The sequence below is a fragment of the Salmo trutta genome, chromosome 1, assembly GCF_901001165.1.
Source record: "Salmo trutta chromosome 1, fSalTru1.1, whole genome shotgun sequence".
NCBI lineage: Eukaryota > Metazoa > Chordata > Actinopteri > Salmoniformes > Salmonidae > Salmo > Salmo trutta.
The window spans coordinates 76469883-76489255 of NC_042957.1; the positions used below are offsets into that span (position 1 = coordinate 76469883).

The 19373-nt window shown below is 47.0% G+C and overlaps 1 protein-coding gene across 4 annotated transcripts in view; it reads left to right on the forward strand.

Annotated features, from left to right (window-relative positions):
• The window catches only part of LOC115208058 (protein sidekick-2), a 54221-nt gene that overhangs the window by 14761 nt on the left and 20087 nt on the right, over nt 1–19373 (forward strand). For 2 of the 4 annotated variants that reach the window (XM_029775833.1, XM_029775823.1), the window contains 16 exons: nt 139–376; nt 478–593; nt 768–957; nt 1227–1325; nt 3805–3999; nt 4503–4704; nt 5535–5638; nt 6892–6962; nt 7136–7271; nt 7886–7942; nt 8437–8538; nt 8701–8816; nt 10436–10622; nt 14950–15087; nt 18106–18267; nt 19118–19243. In XM_029775833.1, coding sequence (XP_029631693.1) covers nt 139–376; nt 478–593; nt 768–957; nt 1227–1325; nt 3805–3999; nt 4503–4704; nt 5535–5638; nt 6892–6962; nt 7136–7271; nt 7886–7942; nt 8437–8538; nt 8701–8816; nt 10436–10622; nt 14950–15087; nt 18106–18267; nt 19118–19243 — 2239 coding nt within the window. The remainder of the gene's footprint in view (nt 1–138; nt 377–477; nt 594–767; nt 958–1226; nt 1326–3804; nt 4000–4502; nt 4705–5534; nt 5639–6891; nt 6963–7135; nt 7272–7885; nt 7943–8436; nt 8539–8700; nt 8817–10435; nt 10623–14949; nt 15088–18105; nt 18268–19117; nt 19244–19373) is intronic. The other 2 variants (XM_029775805.1, XM_029775814.1) reach the window with 2 other exon arrangements.

The following is a 19373-nucleotide window of genomic DNA, read 5'->3' on the forward strand; positions in this document are numbered from 1 at the left end:
GTTCTCTGTCAGTCAGTCTCTGTTTCTCTGTCTCTCTGTCAGTCAGTCTCCGTTTCTCTCTCAGTCAGTCTCTGTTTCTCTGTCAGTCAGTGTGTATCATACCCTCTCAACCTTCCTCCCCACCTCCTCTCTTTCCAGCCTCTTCCAGAGTGGGAGTACAATGGGGACCAGGAGTTGGTGGGTTACCGGGTTCAGTACTCCAGAGCGGCATCTAAGGAAGGGGTCCTATCCCACGTCATCAGTGACCGGCTGGAGAGGGAGTTTACCATAGAGGACCTGGAGGAGTGGACAGAGTATGAAGTCAGGGTTCAGGCCATCAATGGCATGGGTTCTGGGCCCTGGAGCCAGCCTGTCCAGGGCAGAACCAGGGAGTCTGGTAAGACTGGGGAGACAGCTAACATACTCATACTACACACACATTAACACACTTATACTGAATATACACAGGCTGTATTCTAACCTCTGGCCCCTGTGTAGTGCCATCCTGTGGTCCCACCAATGTGTCAGCCTTCGCCACGACTTCCAGCAGCATCCTGGTCCGCTGGGGGGAGGTCCCTCAGGCTGACCGCAACGGACTCATCCTGGGATACAAGGTCAGTGCCACACACACACACACACACACACACACACACACACACACACACACACACACACACACACACACACACACACACACACACACACACACACACACACACACACAGACACCTAAACAGGAACCTAAACATACACACTCACTATTACCCGTTGTCCCCGTGGTCTCCCAGGTGGTGTATAAGGACAAGGGTTCAGACTCTGTCCCTCAGTACTGGGTGGTGGAGGGGAACACCAGCCACAGTGTTCAGTTGAGTGGTCTGGGGAAGTACGTGCTGTATGAGATCCAGGTTCTGGCCTTCACACGGATAGGAGACGGCAGGAGCAGCAGGCCGTCCATCCTGGAGAGGACCCTGGACGATGGTGAGCATTACTCACTGACCTAATACCTTGGGTTCAAAACCCGGGTGTCCAGCACGCCACAGCACTGTGTTAGCCTGTTGAGATAAACACGGCAATGAAGGCTACTGGCCACGTCAAGACTATTCTACCCTCAGCCAGAACCACTGGTCCTGTTATCCTCTATTCTGTAATTGTATTGATAAAGGTAATCTCAACTAGATCAACGTGGACACAGTACTGTTGTGTTGGTACTGTCCTCCTAACCCATGTTCCTCCCTCTGTCTCCACAGTCCCAGGTCCTCCAGTGGGCATCCTGTTCCCAGAGGTGAGGACCGGCTCAGTCAGGCTCATCTGGCAGCCTCCTGCCCAGCCTAACGGCATCATCCTGGGTATGTCTACTACCACAGCCCCCTCCCCCTCCATACATCCATTATCCGAACAGGTATTTGTAACTAACGGCTGTATCTAAACCACAGGGGCTCTGTATCTCAGGGTACAAGCTCTCATACCAAGACACTAACCACCTACTGCTGTATCTAAACCACAGGGGCTCTGTATCTCAGGGTCCAAGCTCTCATACCAAGACATTAACCACCTACTGCTGTATCTAAACCACAGGGGCTCTGTATCTCAGGGTCCAAGCTCTCATACCAAGACACTAACCACCTACTGCTGTATCTAAACCACAGGGGCTCTGTATCTCAGGGTCCAAACTCTCATACCAAGACACTAACCACATACTGCTGTATCTAAACCACAGGGGCTCTGTATCTCAGGGTCCAAGCTCTCATACCAAGACACTAACCACCTACTGCTGTATCTAAATCACAGGGGCTCTGTATCTCAGGGTCCAAGCTCTCATACCAAGACACTAACCACCAACTGCTGTATCTAAACCACAGGGGCTCTGTATCTCAGGGTCCAAGCTCTCATACCAAGACACTAACCACCTACTGCTGTATCTAAACCACAGGGGCTCTGTATCTCATGGTCCAAGCTCTCATACCAAGACACTAACCACCTACTGCTGTATCTAAACCACAGGGGCTCTGTATCTCAGGGTCCAAGCTCTCATACCAAGACATTAACCACCTACTGCTGTATCTAAACCACAGGGGCTCTGTATCTCAGGGTCCAAGCTCTCATACCAAGACACTAACCACCTACTGCTGTATCTAAACCACAGGGGCTATGTATCTCAGGGTCCAAGCTCTCATACCAAGACATTAACCACCTACTGCTGTATCTAAACCACAGGGGCTCTGTATCTCAGGGTCCAAGCTCTCATACCAAGACACTAACCACCTACTGCTGTATCTAAACCACAGGGGCTCTGTATCTCAGGGTCCAAACTCTCATACCAAGACACTAACCACATACTGCTGTATCTAAACCACAGGGGCTCTGTATCTCAGGGTCCAAGCTCTCATACCAAGACACTAACCACCTACTGCTGTATCTAAATCACAGGGGCTCTGTATCTCAGGGTCCAAGCTCTCATACCAAGACACTAACCACCAACTGCTGTATCTAAACCACAGGGGCTCTGTATCTCAGGGTCCAAGCTCTCATACCAAGACACTAACCACCTACTGCTGTATCTAAACCACAGGGGCTCTGTATCTCATGGTCCAAGCTCTCATACCAAGACACTAACCACCTACTGCTGTATCTAAACCACAGGGGCTCTGTATCTCAGGGTCCAAGCTCTCATACCAAGACATTAACCACCTACTGCTGTATCTAAACCACAGGGGCTCTGTATCTCAGGGTCCAAGCTCTCATACCAAGACACTAACCACCTACTGCTGTATCTAAACCACAGGGGCTCTGTATCTCAGGGTCCAAGCTCTCATACCAAGACACTAACCACCTACTGCTGTATCTAAACCACAGGGGCTCTGTATCTCAGGGTCCAAGCTCTCATACCAAGACACTAACCACCTACTGCTGTATCTAAACCACAGGGGCTCTGTATCTCAGGGTCCAAGCTCTCATACCAAGACACTAAGCATCTACTGCTGTATCTAAACCACAGGGGCTCTGTATCTCAGGGTCCAAGCTCTCATACCAAGACACTAACCACCTACTGCTGTATCTAAACCACAGGGGCTCTGTATCTCAGGGTCCAAGCTCTCATACCAAGACACTAACCACCAACTGCTGTATCTAAATCACAGGGGCTCTGTATCTCAGGGTTCAAGCTCTCATACCAAGACATTAACCACCTACTGCTGTATCTAAACCACAGGGGCTCTGTATCTCAGGGTCCAAGCTCTCATACCAAGACACTAACCACCTACTGCTGTATCTAAACCACAGGGGCTCTGTATCTCAGGGTCCAAGCTCCCATACCAAGACACTAACCACCTACTGCTGTATCTAAACCACAGGGGCTCTGTATCGCAGGGTCTAAGCTCTCATACCAAGACACAAACCACTTACTGCTGTATCTAAACCACAGGGGCTCTGTATCTCAGGGTCCAAGCTCTCATACCAAGACACTAACCACCTACTGCTGTATCTAAACCACAGGGGCTCTGTATCTCAGGGTCCAAGCTCTCATACCAAGACACTAACCACCTACTGCTGTATCTAAACCACAGGGGCTCTGTATCTCAGGGTCCAAGCTCTCATACCAAGACACTAACCACCTACTGCTGTATCTAAACCACAGGGGCTCTGTATCTCAGGGTGCAAGCTCTCATACCAAGACACTAACCACATTCTGTTTATTACGTTGTCCCTGGTTCCTCTAAGACACAATGCAATCTATGTCCATGTTCTTTATTGACAACATTTCAACATTTTAGGTCGTCAACAGATCTTTTCCCGTACTGAATCGTCATGTTCCTCTCTCCGACCTAGCCTATCAGATCACACACAGACGGAACACCTCCAATAGCAACGCTGCCACTGTGGACGTGCTGAGCCCCAGTGCACGACAGTATACAGCATCTGGACTGAAACCAGAGTCTGTCTACGTGTTCCGCCTCACCGCTCAGACACGCAAGGGCTGGGGGGAGGCTGCAGAGGCCCTGGTGGTCACTACAGAGAAGAGAGGTAGGTACTGACCCGACTGGGGAGGAAATAGTGCTGGGGGGAGGCTGCAGAGGCCCTGGTGGTCACTACAGAGAAGAGAGGTAGGTACTGACCCGACTGGGGAGGAAATAGTGCTGGGGGGAGGCTGCAGAGGCCCTGGTGGTCACTACAGAGAGGAGAGGTAGGTACTGACCCGACTAGGGAGGAAATAGTGCTGGGGGGAGGCTGCAGAGGCCCTGGTGGTCACTACAGAGAAGAGAGGTAGGTACTGACCCGACTGGGAAATAGTACAAACATAATGTAGCTTCAATTATTTACTTCCTTTATTTATTATTTGACATATTATTTATGTTTTCATGTGTTTATTTATTCATGTGTTTATTTATTTATATTTGTATTTTTGCATCTATTTATTTACATATATTTATTAATTTAGTCATTCATTGATTTACATATTTATTTCAGTCATTGCGGTTATGTATGGAAACGGTGATTGACAGTGTGTGTTTGCCCCGCCCCCTCAGCGCGGCCCCAGCCAGCCAGCCGTCCCACAGTGCCCCAGGAGGACGTGCAGGCGCGCAGCGTGATGTTGTCATGGGAACCAGGTAGCGACGGCCTGTCACCTGTCCGATACTACACGGTGCAGTACAGAGAGCTACCAGACAGTAACTGGACTGTCCACTCTGCATCGGTCAACCACGAGGCCAGCTCCTACATAGTGGACAGGTACAGTACACACCCTACCTAGTACCCTACCCAGTACCCTCACTAATGCACTACCTAGCACAATACCTAGTACCCTATCTAGTGCAGGTGAGAGGGCAGAGAAACCTTATTCACATTTAAAGGAATGTGTTCATGTAGGGTTATGAATGTGTTTATGTAGGGTAATGAATGTGTTGTAGGGTTATGAATGTGTTATGTAGGGTTATGAATGTGTTATGTAGGGTTATGAATGTGTTATGTGGGGTAATGAATGTGTTGTAGGGTTATGAATGTGTTATGTAGGGTTATGAATGTGTTATGTGGGGTAATGAATGTGTTGTAGGGTTATGAATGTGTTATGTAGGGTTATGAATGTGTTATGTGGGGTTATGAATGTGTTATGTAGAGTTATGAATGTGTTATGTAGGGTTATGAATGTGTTATGTGGGGTTATGAATGTGTTATGTAGGGTTATGAATGTGTTATGTGGGGTTATGAATGTGTTATGTAGGGTTATGAATGTGTTTATGTAGGGTTATGAATGTGTTATGTAGGGTTATGAATATGTTATGTGGGGTTATGAATGTGTTTATGTAGGGTTATGAATGTGTTTATGTAGGGTTATGAATGTGTTTATGTAGGGTTATGAATGTGTTTATGTAGGGTTATGAATGTGTTATGTAGGGCTATGAATGTGTTATGTGGGGTTATGAATGTGTTTATGTAGGGTTATGAATGTGTTTATGTAGGCAGCCTTTAAACACAGTGTTACCACACTATCTAGTAGATGTCTAGGATAACTCTAGGTTGAAGACATAAGTGAACTGACAGGGGACATTCTCTCCTGCCAGCCTCAAGCCGTTCACCTCCTACCAGTTCCGAGTGAAAGCCACCAACGACATCGGGGACAGTGAGTACAGCCAGGAGAGTGAGGCTGTCACCACGCTACAGGACGGTAAGGACATCATGGAAATGAGACTGATTGACTCCGTAGCCCTGCAAACTCGCTTTCCCAAACCTTTTTCAAATCTTACAAATATTTTGAGAGTTTGCTTGTCTGCCTGTAGTGCCAGATGGACAGGGTTTTGAGAGTTTGCTTAAGTCTGCCTGTGGTGCCAGATGGACAGGGTTTTGAGAGTTTGCTTAAGTCTGCCTGTAGTGCCAGATGGACAGGGTTTTGAGAGTTTGCTTAAGTCTGCCTGTGGTGCCAGATGGACAGGGTTTTGAGAGTTTGCTTAAGTCTGCCTGTAGTGCCAGATGGACAGGGTTTTGAGAGTTTGCTTAAGTCTGCCTGTAGTGCCAGATGGACAGGGTTTTGAGAGTTTGCTTAAGTCTTCCTGTGGTGCCAGATGGACAGGGTTTTGAGAGTTTGCTTAAGTCTGCCTGTAGTGCCAGATGGACAGGGTTTTGAGAGTTTGCTTAAGTCTGCCTGTAGTGCCAGATGGACAGGGTTTTGAGAGTTTGCTTAAGTCTGCCTGTAGTGCCAGATGGACAGGGTTTTGAGAGTTTGCTTAAGTCTGCCTGTGGTGCCAGATGGACAGGGTTTTGAGAGTTTGCTTAAGTCTGCCTGTAGTGCCAGATGGACAAGGTTTTGAGAGTTTGCTTAAGTCTGCCTGTAGTGCCAGATGGACAGGGTTTTGAGAGTTTGCTTAAGTCTGCCTGTAGTGCCAGATGGACAGGGTTTTTGAAATGAGGAACTATTTTGTTGGTTTCATTGAGCCAAACTGTCAACTATTTGAACCCAGGTTGATGTTGATTCAATTATGTTTTTGCTGGGTTATCCTCATGAGACCTGTGTCTAGTCACTCCACTGTACTGGGAGACAGACAGTCCTCCTCACTAGGCAGCCATTGCTGTCTCTCTGATTGGTTGACTGTACACACCGTACTTCAGCAGTGGCAGCTGTGAGAGCAGCCACTCTGTGTTGTGTTTCAAAGCATTAGGAAGTGTTATCAATATGGCCTGTTGTAAAACAGAAATACACTGTCCACTGCTGATGATCTCATACTGAGCATCAGACAATCACACTGCTTGTGCTTGTTGACACAATAGCCCTACTGTGTGTGTGTGTGTGTGTGTGTGTGTGTGTGTGTGTGTGTGTGTGTGTGTGTGTGTGTGTGTGTGTGTGTGTGTGTGTGTGTGTGTGTGTGTGCAAGTGTTTATACAGTCCACCAGTTCAACGATACCCCTATATCTGTCTCCACACAGCCCCAGACAAAGCTCCCACAATCCTCTCTGTTACACCCCACACCACCACGTCGGTGCTGGTCCGATGGGAGGTAAGCGGTACATTTGTAAGGTGCAGTTTTCTCTCTTCTAGATAGTTTCCTTGCCACTGTGTTGTTTTTGAGTCTGGTGGTCTAGGCTGGGTTTAATGTAAAACACTTTGTTGATGTAGGACTGTGGATATAAAAAGGTCTTTATAAATAAATGTGACTGATCCCCCCTCCAGCCGCCTGCTGAGAAGCAGATAAACGGGGTACTGCTGGGGTTCAGGGTACGATACCGGGAGTTACAATACGACCACCTCCGTAGCTTCACCATACGAACCATCAACAGCCCCGCCTCCAACTGGGCCGAGCTCACCGGTGAGTTGACCTCTGACCTCTGTTTTTTTCCTTAACCTTTTCCTCAGCTCTCAGCATTTAGGTGACTGTGGGTCTACTCTGTTCACACGTTACCATGACGACCTAACATCAGTCTGCTCCCTCTCTCTCTCTCCTCCCTCTCTCTCTCCTCCCTCTCTCTCTCCTCTCCCTCTCTCTCTCCTCCCTCTCTCTCTCTCCTCCCTCTCTCTCTCCTCCCTCTCTCTCTCCTCCACCTCTCTCTCCTCCCTCTCTCTCTCCTCCCTCTCTCTCTCCTCCCCCTCTCTCTCCTCCCTCTCTCTCTCCTCCCCCTCTCTCTCCTCCCTCTCTCTCCTCCCTCTCTCTCTCCTCCCCCTCTATCTCCTCCACCTCTCTCTCCTCCCTCTCTCTCCTCCCCCTCTCTCTCCTCCCTCTCTCTCTCCTCCCCCTCTCTCCCACTCCCTCTCTCCCTCTCTCTCCTCCCCCTCGCTCTCTTCCCTCTCTCTTTCCTCCCTCTTTCTTTCCTCCCTCTCTCTCCTCCCCTCTCTCTGCCTCTTTATGGTGGCTGCCCTGACTCCCTGTGTTCTGTCCTCCCTCCTTTCTCACCCCTCCTCCCACCCTGGTCCGTCACCCTCTAGCCCCCTACAGTGTGAGGAACCTGAGCGAGTCCTCTCTCACCCAGTACGAGCTGGATAGTAAGTCCACTGTATCACAGGAGGCTGGTGGGGAGGAGGGGCTCGTGGTAATGGCTGGAGCGGAATTAGTGGAATGGTATCAAATACATCAGACACATGTTTCCATTCGCTCCATTCTGGCCCTTATGATGAGCCATCCTCCCCTCAGCAGCCTCCTCTCTCTCTCTCTCGCTCTGTCTCTCTCTGTCTCTCTCTCTCTCTCTCTCTCTGTCTGCCTGCCTGACAATCATCTGTGTATGTAAACGTATGTTTATGTCAGTGTGTGTTTGCCAACATCCCCACATCTCTGCTCTTCCTCATTTGTCTTAATATTTAACTATCCTATCATGGTGTTGTTTTACCTCTTCCTCATCAGGTGTGTCCTGACCTTTGACCTCTTCACTTTATCTCTGCTTTTCTTTCAGCTCATATAGTTGTATGACCAGTTCCACTGCTGTTGGATGGTCCTCCCAGGCCATTTGTGGACAACTCTTTCTGTGTTTCTCCCCCCACAGACTTGAGTAAACACAAGCGTTATGAGATCCGCCTAAGTGTGTACAACGCCATGGGAGAGGGGCCTACCAGCACGCCACAGGAAGTGTTTGTAGGAGAGGCAGGTAAGAAGCGATGATGAGATCAACTTTACTGTCCCTAGTGGTTCCACTGTTCTGGAAAACGAACCCAAGCAATGCTCAACTATTTAAAGGTATTTGACATATGAATTGGACCTGGTCTGACCAATATCACTATCACTATTGAATGTTTATCCTCCACTCCAGTTCCAACAGCCCCGCCCCAATCTGTGACCATCCAATCATCAACAGCAACCCAGCTGGATGTCACATGGAGCCCGCCCCCTCTTGACTCTCAGAATGGAGACATACAGGGGTACAAGGTGAGGATCACAATTTGGGCAATCACTTAACCTGAACCACTTCTAACATGTGGGTCTGTAGTTTACCATACTGTAGAACATGTGGGTCTGTAGTTTACCATACTGTAGAACATGTGGGTCTGTAGTTTACCATACTGTAGAACATGTGGGTCTGTAGTTTACCATACTGTTGAACATGTGGGTCTGTAGTTTACCATACTGTTGAACATGTGGGTCTGTAGTTTACCATACTGTAGAACATGTGGGTCTGTAGTTTACCATACTGTAGAACATGTGGGTCTGTAGTTTACCATACTGTAGAACATGTGGGTCTGTAGTATACCATACTGTAGAACCATACTGTTGTATACCCTACTGTAGTATACCATACTGTAGAACATGTGGGTCTGTAGTATACCATACTGTAGAACCATACTGTCGTATACCCTACTGTAGTATACCATACTGTAGAACATGTGGGTCTGTAGTATACCATACTGTAGAACCATACTGTCGTATACCCTACTGTAGTATACCATACTGTAGAACATGTGGGTCTGTAGTATACCATACTGTAGTATACCATACTGTAGAATACCATACTGTTGAACATGTGGGTCTGTAGTATACCATACTGTAGTATACCATACTGTAGAACCATACTGTAGAACATGTGGGTCTGTAGTATACCATACTGTAGTATACCATACTGTAGTACATGTGGGTCTGTAGTATACCATACTGTAGTATACCATACTGTAGAACAGTGTTTGTCAAACCTCTCCTAGGCCAAGCTGGTTCCACTTGATCTGTTCCAGGACTGGTACATCTGATCCAACCGGTCAATCACAACACACACACACACACACACACACACACACACACACACACACACACACACACACACACACACACACACACACACACACACACACACACACACACACACACACCACACCACACCACAACACAACATAACACAACACACTCAGCAATAGATGAAGTAAGTGAAACAACTGTCTGAATGTCAATATAACCTCTGACCCTTCATCATGTATTATAGATCTATCTGAATTTAACCTCTGATCCTTCATCATGTATTATAGATATATCTGAATATAACCTCTGACCCTTCATCATGTATTATAGATATATCTGAATTTAACCTCTGACCCTTCATCATGTATTCTAGATCTATCTGAATTTAACCTCTGATCCTTCATCATGTATTATAGATCTATCTGAATGTGAATATAACCTCTGACCCTTAATCATGTAATCTAGATCTATCTGAATATAACCTCTGACCCTTCATCATGTATTCTAGATCTATCTGAATGTGAATATAACCTCTGACCCTTCATCATGTATTCTAGATCTATCTGAATTTAACCTCTGACCCTTCATCATGTATTATAGATCTATCTGAATGTCAATATAACCTCTGACCCTTCATCATGTATTCTAGATCTATCTGAATATAACCTCTGACCCTTCATCATGTATTATAGATCTATCTGAATATAACCTCTGACCCTTCATCATGTATTCTAGCTCAATCTGAATATAACCTCTGACCCTTCCTCATGTATTCTAGATCTATCTGAATATAACCTCTGACCCTTCCTCATGTATTCTAGATCTACTTCTGGGAGTTCCAGCTGCAGAATGAGACAGAGAGACTGCGTACCATGTTCCTCCCAGAGCTAGGGGTCAAGATTAAGAACCTGACTGGCTATACCACATACATGATCAGTGTCGCAGCCTTCAACGCAGCAGGGGACGGGCCCCGGAGTCCCCCGACCAGGGGCCGAACACAACAGGCTGGTAAGGGCCATGCACACACACACACACATGGACACTGACACACACAGACACACCACCTACAGTATATGTGGTATTGCCCACCAGGGGGCGTTCTCAACAAGCAGGTGAGCTCTAAGCCAGAGCGACTGGGTTAGAGCCCGTCAGTAGTACAGTACAGAGATACAGTAAGAGTAGGAGGCTGACCAACAGCACTGCATCACATCTACTACTGTATCTGTGCTACCCACCACCATTAGGCTCCCTCTTCTTCTGTCACTTTCTATCTCCCTCTCTCCCACTCACTGTTCCAATGTTCTCAAGTGCCAGTTTGAAGGATATGCTCAGGACCCTGTTCCCAGCCACAGTAGCTCACCGCATGAGAAACGGATGAGAGCTTTCAGCTCTGACTCAGTGGTTCTCAGTAGTATGCACTACACACTGTGTAACTATCTGTACTGTAACTGTGCTACTCCTGTCTGTCTGTCTGTCTGTCTGTCTGTCTGTCTGTCTGTCTGTCTGTCTGTCTGTCTGTCTGTCTGTCTGTCTGTCTGTCTGTCTGTCTGTCTGTCTGTCTGTCTGTCTGTCTTCATTCCTCTCTCCTGTCTTCATTCCTCTCTCTCTCTATCTCTGTCCTGAAGTCCCAGTTCAGTTTGAAGGATATTCTCAGGACCCTGTGTCCTCTCTGTCCTCAAGTCCCAGTTCAGTTTGAAGGATGTTCTCAGGACCCTGTGTCCTCTCTGTCCTCAAGTTCTCAGGACCCTGTGCCCTCTCTGTCCTCAAGTCCCAGTTCAGTTTGAAGGATATTCTCAGGACCCTGTGCCCTCTCTGTCCTCAAGTCCCAGTTCAGTTTGAAGGATATTCTCAGGACCCTGTGTCCTCTCTGTCCTCAAGTTCTCAGGACCCTGTGCCCTCTCTGTCCTCAAGTCCCAGTTCAGTTTGAAGGATATTCTCAGGACCCTGTGCCCTCTCTGTCCTCAAGTCCCAGTTCAGTTTGAAGGATATTCTCAGGACCCTGTGTCCTCTCTGTCCTCAAGTCCCAGTTCAGTTTGAAGGATGTTCTCAGGACCCTGTGTCCTCTCTGTCCTCAAGTTCTCAGGACCCTGTGCCCTCTCTGTCCTCAAGTCCCAGTTCAGTTTGAAGGATATTCTCAGGACCCTGTGCCCTCTCTGTCCTCAAGTCCCAGTTCAGTTTGAAGGATATTCTCAGGACCCTGTGCCCACTCCAGTCACAATATCTCACTGCAGGAGAAACGGATGAGAGCTGTCAGCTTGAGTCACTGGTATTCAGCACCAGGGACACGTACTGCACAATACAGATTGTGTAACCGTCAATGTTGTCCCCTTACCTTATAGTAAAATAGGACATATATGGGACAAGTTTGGACCCAGGATGTGGGAACTTACAGTCAAGGGGGTGAGGGAGGGTTTGAGTCTTATTGATAAGGATTTGACAGCTACTACTAATGTTTTCATGGAGGAGGAGGAGGAGGAGGAGGAGGATGGTACTGTATAGGATTGAATATTTTCCCAGTATTTTACAAATGTTTCATCCTGAGAATAAATCACTTTTCTCTCCGGTAACCCGGTATTTCCCGCCAAAACCGGACATTTATTCAAAAGCATATGAAGCATATACTGTCTGGATTTGATAGAAATAAAAAATAAAGCCCATAGATGTAGCTAGCTATATGCTCTCTTGGGTAAATACTTGAAACTAGCTCCAGTAGGCTAATATTTTTGAGTGTGAACTGTATTACTGTACTGTATTGTATTATACTGTATTATATGGACTGGGATTACGTGCTTCGTTCAAACCATGATAAAGCAGGGAGAGAACATGTGATTCTGGTGCAGCACATGCGGCCTACAAAGTTACAAGTATAGGCTAGCGAATTAGATTTAATTTAGAAATATAATAGAGCCTATTTGTATAATTAGTAGGCTGACGCATATATACCTTTCATAACATTTCCCCTAATGTTATTAGCCTTCCTCCTCTTTCTCTCTCTATTGTTGCCTCATTCCTTCCTCGCTTTCAACAGTTAAATGAAATACATTTCATTGTCTTTATCTTCCTCATTCTAATCACATCCTTGAATAATGCAGGACTATAAATAACTACTACAGCCTACCGCCATCACACGTTCACTCTTCTTTCAGACTACCAGTGAGTTCTACCGGCTGCTCTTCTTTCAGACTACCAGTGAGTTCTACTGGCTGCTCTTCTTTCAGTCTACCAGTGAGTTCTACTGGCTGTTCTTCTTTCAGACTACCAGTGAGTTCTACTGGCTGTTCTTCTTTCAGACGGCCAGTGAGTTCTACTGGCTGCCCTTCTTTCACCAGTGAGTTCTACTGGCTGTTCTTCTTTCAGACTACCAGTGAGTTCTACTGGCTGCTCTTCTTTCAGACTACCAGTGAGTTCTACTGGCTGCTCTTCTTTCAGACTACCAGTGAGTTCTACTGGCTGTTCTTCTTTCAGACTACCAGTGAGTTCTACTGGCTGTTCTTCTTTCAGACGACCAGTGAGTTCTACTGGCTGTTCTTCTTTCAGACGACCAGTGAGTTCTTATGGCTGCTGTATTTAACATTCAGAAAACAAGAGTTTTGCGTCCCTCTTAGATTAGTCTATTGGTATAAGAAATGCTACAAAAGGATGTCCAGCAAGCTAGTCTAGTTTTTCCTGCATAGGACTCCAAGAGCTACAGTAAGGAGCGTTTAAGGAGACAGGCCAGCGGAGCACAGGTGTGTGCGTTTTGCACAAGACACCGAGGCTATAAGTTAGAAGCTCATGATACATCACCCATCATTCATTAGCTAAATATGAGGCTAAATGTATTTCCTGAAAGACGTAGGCTAGGCCATCTATATATGGGCTTATATATCAATCTAGAACAGGATTCTGTACTTTAGATGCCATTTGAATGGAATTGGTTGAGAGTGAAAGACAGTGAGAGTGTGCTGTCTCGTACACTGATCTAAAGCAACTATATAGGAGGGTTTTAAAACTGCAGCTACAAAAAAATAAACATCTTTACAATTAAAAAATAAGCTGACCCCTGAAAGCCAGATGGACATGGGTAAATTAGACACGCATTCGGTCATTATATTACTGTAGCGTAGGCTGTGCTGCAGCAAATGTAGGCCTACCTGTCACAAGAACAACAAGTTACCATGAGATGATAGGTCTACGTACTGAGATGGGCTGCCGGTCCCCAGCCTGAGCGTTGATGAGTCATCATGCAGTGACCAGATTTAGACAACGCATATCATTAAACAGTTCCATTTCACGTCATGCTGTTCATGTCAATTATTTATTATAATTTACTGGTTTCTCGCAGTTATTTATCCTGGGAAAATGGAGTGGTTTTGGGCGGTAAATAGAGAGAACTGCATTGTTGGTTAAGGGCTTGTCAGTAATCTTTTCACGGTAAAGTCTACACCTGTTGTATTCGGTGCATGTGACAAATAACATTTGATTTGATTTGATTTTAGCCCCCGGTAAATCTCAGTAACCGTGTTCTCGCCATTCAACTCTAGTACTGTAGAGTGAGGGGGACACATGTGGATTGGGTTGTTCTGACCCAGGTCCAGCCACACTACTGACAGACACAAAGACTCCTGTGTTCAGTCAGTCACCCCCCTGCAGACAAACACACTAAAACCTCCTCTGTGGTTTCTAGAGGAATCAGTTTACAGAATGAATTCCTCTGGTGTTTCCCGCAGCCAGCCTGGCCACCCGGCCTCTTGAAGGACTGTGACATTGCAGAGAGAAGCAGAGGGGATGAAGTACTGAGGAGCACAGAATATTCTGGCTCCCCGCTCCTCTCTGCTCTGCAGGGCTCTGGAGTTAAAACAGAGAGACTGCAGAATATTCTGGCTCCCCACTCCTCTCGGCTCTGCAGGGTAACTGGGAGAGGAGCCAACCCAAGCCTTGGCAATTTAATGCAGAATTCTCACATGACTTCTGGAAGGTCAGGGTATGAATGGATGATTGTATCTGTCCCAGTCCCCAAGAATAATACTGGTATTGCTTCAGTATAATGACTTTGATGAATGAAGCAGACTGCCAGGATATGGACTAAACTCAATCACATAGTGGCTTTCCAGATAAGGCTTTCAGTAGTGTGTTTGATTTGTACAACAGCATATCCCGGATGGAGGGAGTTGTCACGTGATCTAGGACCTGACAGGACCATGGTGTGCCAGCCTAAGTGTCCTTCCCTAACCATGGCTCTCTTTCTCTCTCTTTCCCTCTCCTCTCCCTCTCCTGTGTCTCTCTTTCCCTCTCTATCTCCTCCCCTCTCTCCTCCCTCTCCCTCCTTCCCTCTCCCCCTCCTCCTCCTCTCCAGCCCCCAGTAGACCCAGCTTCCTCCACTTCAGTGAGCTGACCACCACGTCAGTCAACATGTCGTGGGGAGAGCCAGGCCAGGCCAACGGCATCATCGAGGGCTACCGCCTGGTCTACGAGCCCTGCACACCTGTTGATGGTGAGACACACACACACCTGTTGATGGTGAGACACACACACACACACACATGTGTTGATAGTAAGAAAACACACACACTCACACACACAATCTCATGGATGGTGAGACACAAACACACACACACACACGAGTGTTGATAGTGAGAAAACACACACACACATTAACTTATGCACACACACACACACACACACACACACACACACACACACACACACACAGGCTCATGGATGGTGAGAAACACACACTTACATATACACACGCACACACACACACACGCAAACATGCACACACAGACAAACAAACACACACAAATACACACTCACACACCCATGGATGGTGAGAACCTCTGGAGCCTTGAAGGCTGTTAGTTACTTTGTTATGCCTTTAAACTACCCAGATAGATAGATAGTTTACTATCAGTCTGTGAGATGATTTACAGTCATAAGCTAGCATCACCGCTGCCATGGTCTTAGATTGGTGTCCTAATCTGTTACAGCTGGGTAGGTCTATGCCGACCCTGTGGCCACATGCAGTCAGCTTGTTTACAACTTCCTCTCTCTCCTGTTGAGAGAAAACCCAGCTAATAGCTGGTATGTGTGGTTGGGTCTCCAGATTCCTTAGTAATTAGGAACAGACAGGGGTGATGGTTTGGGAATGGGAGGTAGAGAACCTCTGTGGTCCCAGGCCTGTTGGCCACTAATGGGTTCTATCTGGCCCCTAGAGCAGTCAGCCTTGTGGGAGAGAAAGAGGCACAGCAGGGTCTGGGATGGTGGAGGAACATGTCTCTCTATCTGGAGGGGTGCAGTGATAGGTCACATCTGTTTATTAGGGACACTCACGCTCATTTACCATGAACTGTCAGTAGGGAGGTGGAAAGGTGCTACCATGAACTGTCAGTAGGGAGGTGGAAAGGTGCTACCATGAACTGTCAGCAGGGAGGTGGAAAGGTGCTACCATGAACTGTCAGTAGGGAGGTGGAAAGGTGCTACCATGAACTGTCAGTATGGAGGTGGAAAGGTGCTACCATGAACTGTCAGTATGGAGGTGGAAAGGTGCTACCATGAACTGTCAGCAGGGAGGTGGAAAGGTGCTACCATGAACTGTCAGTATGGAGGTGGAAAGGTGCTACCATGAACTGTCAGCAGGGAGGTGGAAAGGTGCTACCATGAACTGTCAGTATGGAGGTGGAAAGGTGCTACCATGAACTGTCAGCAGGGAGTTGGAAAGGTGCTACCATGAACTGTCAGTATGGAGGTGGAAAGGTGCTACCATGAACTGTCAGTAGGGAGCTGGAAAAGTGTGATATGTAGGTTGTGTGTCCTTGTGTTAGTGTGTTTTGTGTGTCCTTGAGTGTGTGCAAAGGTCTGCTTGTCTGTCCATGTATAGTGGTGTGTGGAATAGTGCATTCAGAAAGTATTCAGACCCTTTGACTTTTTCCACATTTGTTACATTACAGCCTTATTCTAAAATTGATTAAAAAAAAATTTTTCACTCATTAATCAACACACTATACACAAAGCAACAACTGATTTTAGACATTTTTGTAAATATATTGAATATATACAACTGAAATATCACAGTTACATAAGTATTCAGACCCTTTACTCAGTACTTTGTTGAAGCACCTTTGGCAGCGATGCTACCAGCTTGGCACACCTATATTTGGGGAGTTTCTCTCATTCTTCTCTGCAGATCCTCTCGAGCTCTGTCTGTTTGGATGGGGCTATTTTCAGATGTCCAGAGATGTTAGATCCGGTTCAAGTCTGGGCTCTGGCTGGGCCACTCAAGGACATTCAGAGACTTGTCCCGAAGCCACTCCTGTGTTGTCTTGACTGTGTGCTTAGGGTCATTGTCCTGTTGGAAGGTAAACCTTCGCCCTAGTCTGAGGTCGTGAGCGCTCTGGAACAGGTTTTAATTAAGGATCTCTCTGTACTTTGCTCCGTTCATCTTTACCTTGATCCTGACTAGTCTCCCAGTCACTGCCGCTGAAAAACATCCCCAAAGCATGATGCTGCCACCACCATGCTTCACCGTAGGGATGGTGCCAGGTTTCCTCTAGACGTGACTCTTGGCATTCAGGCAAATCTTGGTTTCATCAGACCAGAGAATCTTGTTCCTCATGGTCTAAGAGTCTTTAGGTGCCTTTTGGCAAACTCCAAGCAGACTTTCATGTGCCTTTTACTGATGAATGGCTTCTGTCTGGCCACTCTGGAGTGCTGCAGAGATGATTGTCCTTCTGAAAGGTTCTCCCATCTCCACAAAGGAACTCTAGAGCTCTGACCGTCAGGTTTTTGGTCACCTCTCTGACCAAGGGCCTTCTCCCCCGATTGCTCAGTTTGCCTGGGCGGCCAGCTCTAGACAGAGTCTCGGTGGTTCCAAACTTCTTCCATTTAAGGATAATAGAGGCAACTGTGTTCTGGGGGACCTTCAATGCTGCAGAAATGTTTTGGTACCCTTCCCCAGATCCCTGCCTCGACCCAATCCTGTCTCAGAGCTCTACAGACAATTCCTTTGAACTCAAGGCTTGGTTTTTGCTCTGACATGCATTGTCAACTGTGGGACCTTATATAGACAGGTGTGTGCCTTTCCAAATCATGTCCAATCAATTGAATTTACCACAGGTTGACTCAAACCAAGTTGTAGGAACATCTCAAGGATGATCAATGGAAACAGGATGCACCTGAGCTGAATTTCGAGTCTCACAGCAAAGGGTCTGAATACTTATGAATATAAGGTATTTCAGTATTTTTTATTTTTTATGAATTTGCAAAAATATCTAAACTTGTTTTCGCATTGTCATTATGGGGTATTGTGTGTAGATTGCTGAGGATTCTTTTTTATTTAATACATTTTATAAAAAGGCTATAACGTAAAAAAAATTTGGAAAAATTCAAGGCGTCTGAATACTTTCCGAAGACACTGTATATTTAGTGTATGTTGTGTAGCTTCTAGCCTCCAGTATCTCCAGCCTGTATCTCTATACTGACTCCTCTCTGTCTCCTCTCCGCTCCATTCCAGGTGTTAGTAAGATAGTCACAGTGGACGTGAAGGGCAGCACCCCCCTGTGGATGAAGATTAAGGACCTGGCTGACGGGGTGACCTATAACTTCAGGATCCGGGCCAAGACACTCACCTACGGGCCGGAGATGGAGGCTAACATCACTACCGGACCAGGAGAAGGTATGTAACACAGTATCTCTGGTCCAGCTAACATCACTACTGGACCAGGAGAAGGTGTGTAGTAACACAGTATCTCTGGTCCAGCTACCAGGAGAAGGTATGTAACACAGTATCTCTGGTCCAGCTAACATCACTACCGGACCAGGAGAAGGTATGTAACACAGTATCTCTGGTCCAGCTAACATCACTACCAGACCAGGAGAAGGTGTGTAGTAACACAGTATCTCTGGTCCAGCTACCAGGAGAAGGTATGTAACACAGTATCTCTGGTCCAGCTACCAGGAGAAGGTATGTAACACAGTATCTCTGGTCCAGCTAACATCACTACCGGACCAGGAGAAGGTATGTAACACAGTATCTCTGGTCCAGCTACCAGGAGAAGGTATGTAACACAGTATCTCTGGTCCAGCTAACATCACTACCGGACCAGGAGAAGGTATGTAACACAGTATCTCTGGTCCAGCTAACATCACTACCAGACCAGGAGAAGGTAGCCTGGCTGGTCATAGGTCGTGTTCAGTAGGGAACAATATAGCGAGATGTTTTGCCACAGAAAAGGAAGATCTGTGTTCTTATTGGACAAGTTCAGCTAGTACCTCCCTGTTTAAAGAAGTTTTAAAATGTTTTCTCCCTACTGCTGGCTTTGTCAGTGCTCTGTTTGTCGTATTACAGTATGTACATATCCTGCCCTGCTCCCCTCATCTACCCATCCACTCCTCTCCCCACCCCTCCCCTCCTCTCCTATCCCAACCATCCCCTTTTCTCCCCTCACCACTCCCCCCTCCTCCCCTCCTGTCTCTACCCCTCCCATCCTCTCCCCTCCCCTCCTCTCCCCACCCCTCCCCTCCAGGAGCCCCAGGCCCTCCAGGTGAACCTTTTATCTCCCGGTACGGCACGGCTCTCACCCTACACTGGACCAGTGGAGACCCAGGCCGAGCTCCCATTACATGCTACGTCATTGAGGCCAGGCCCTCTGGTGAGTCCAAGGGATATTAGACCTTAGGCTTGCCTGGTGCAACTGAACCAATGGAACCAATGGAACCAGTGGAATAGTGTGAAAGTGCAAAACCCACCCTACTGGGACTCCAGGCAGGCTCAATCAAACA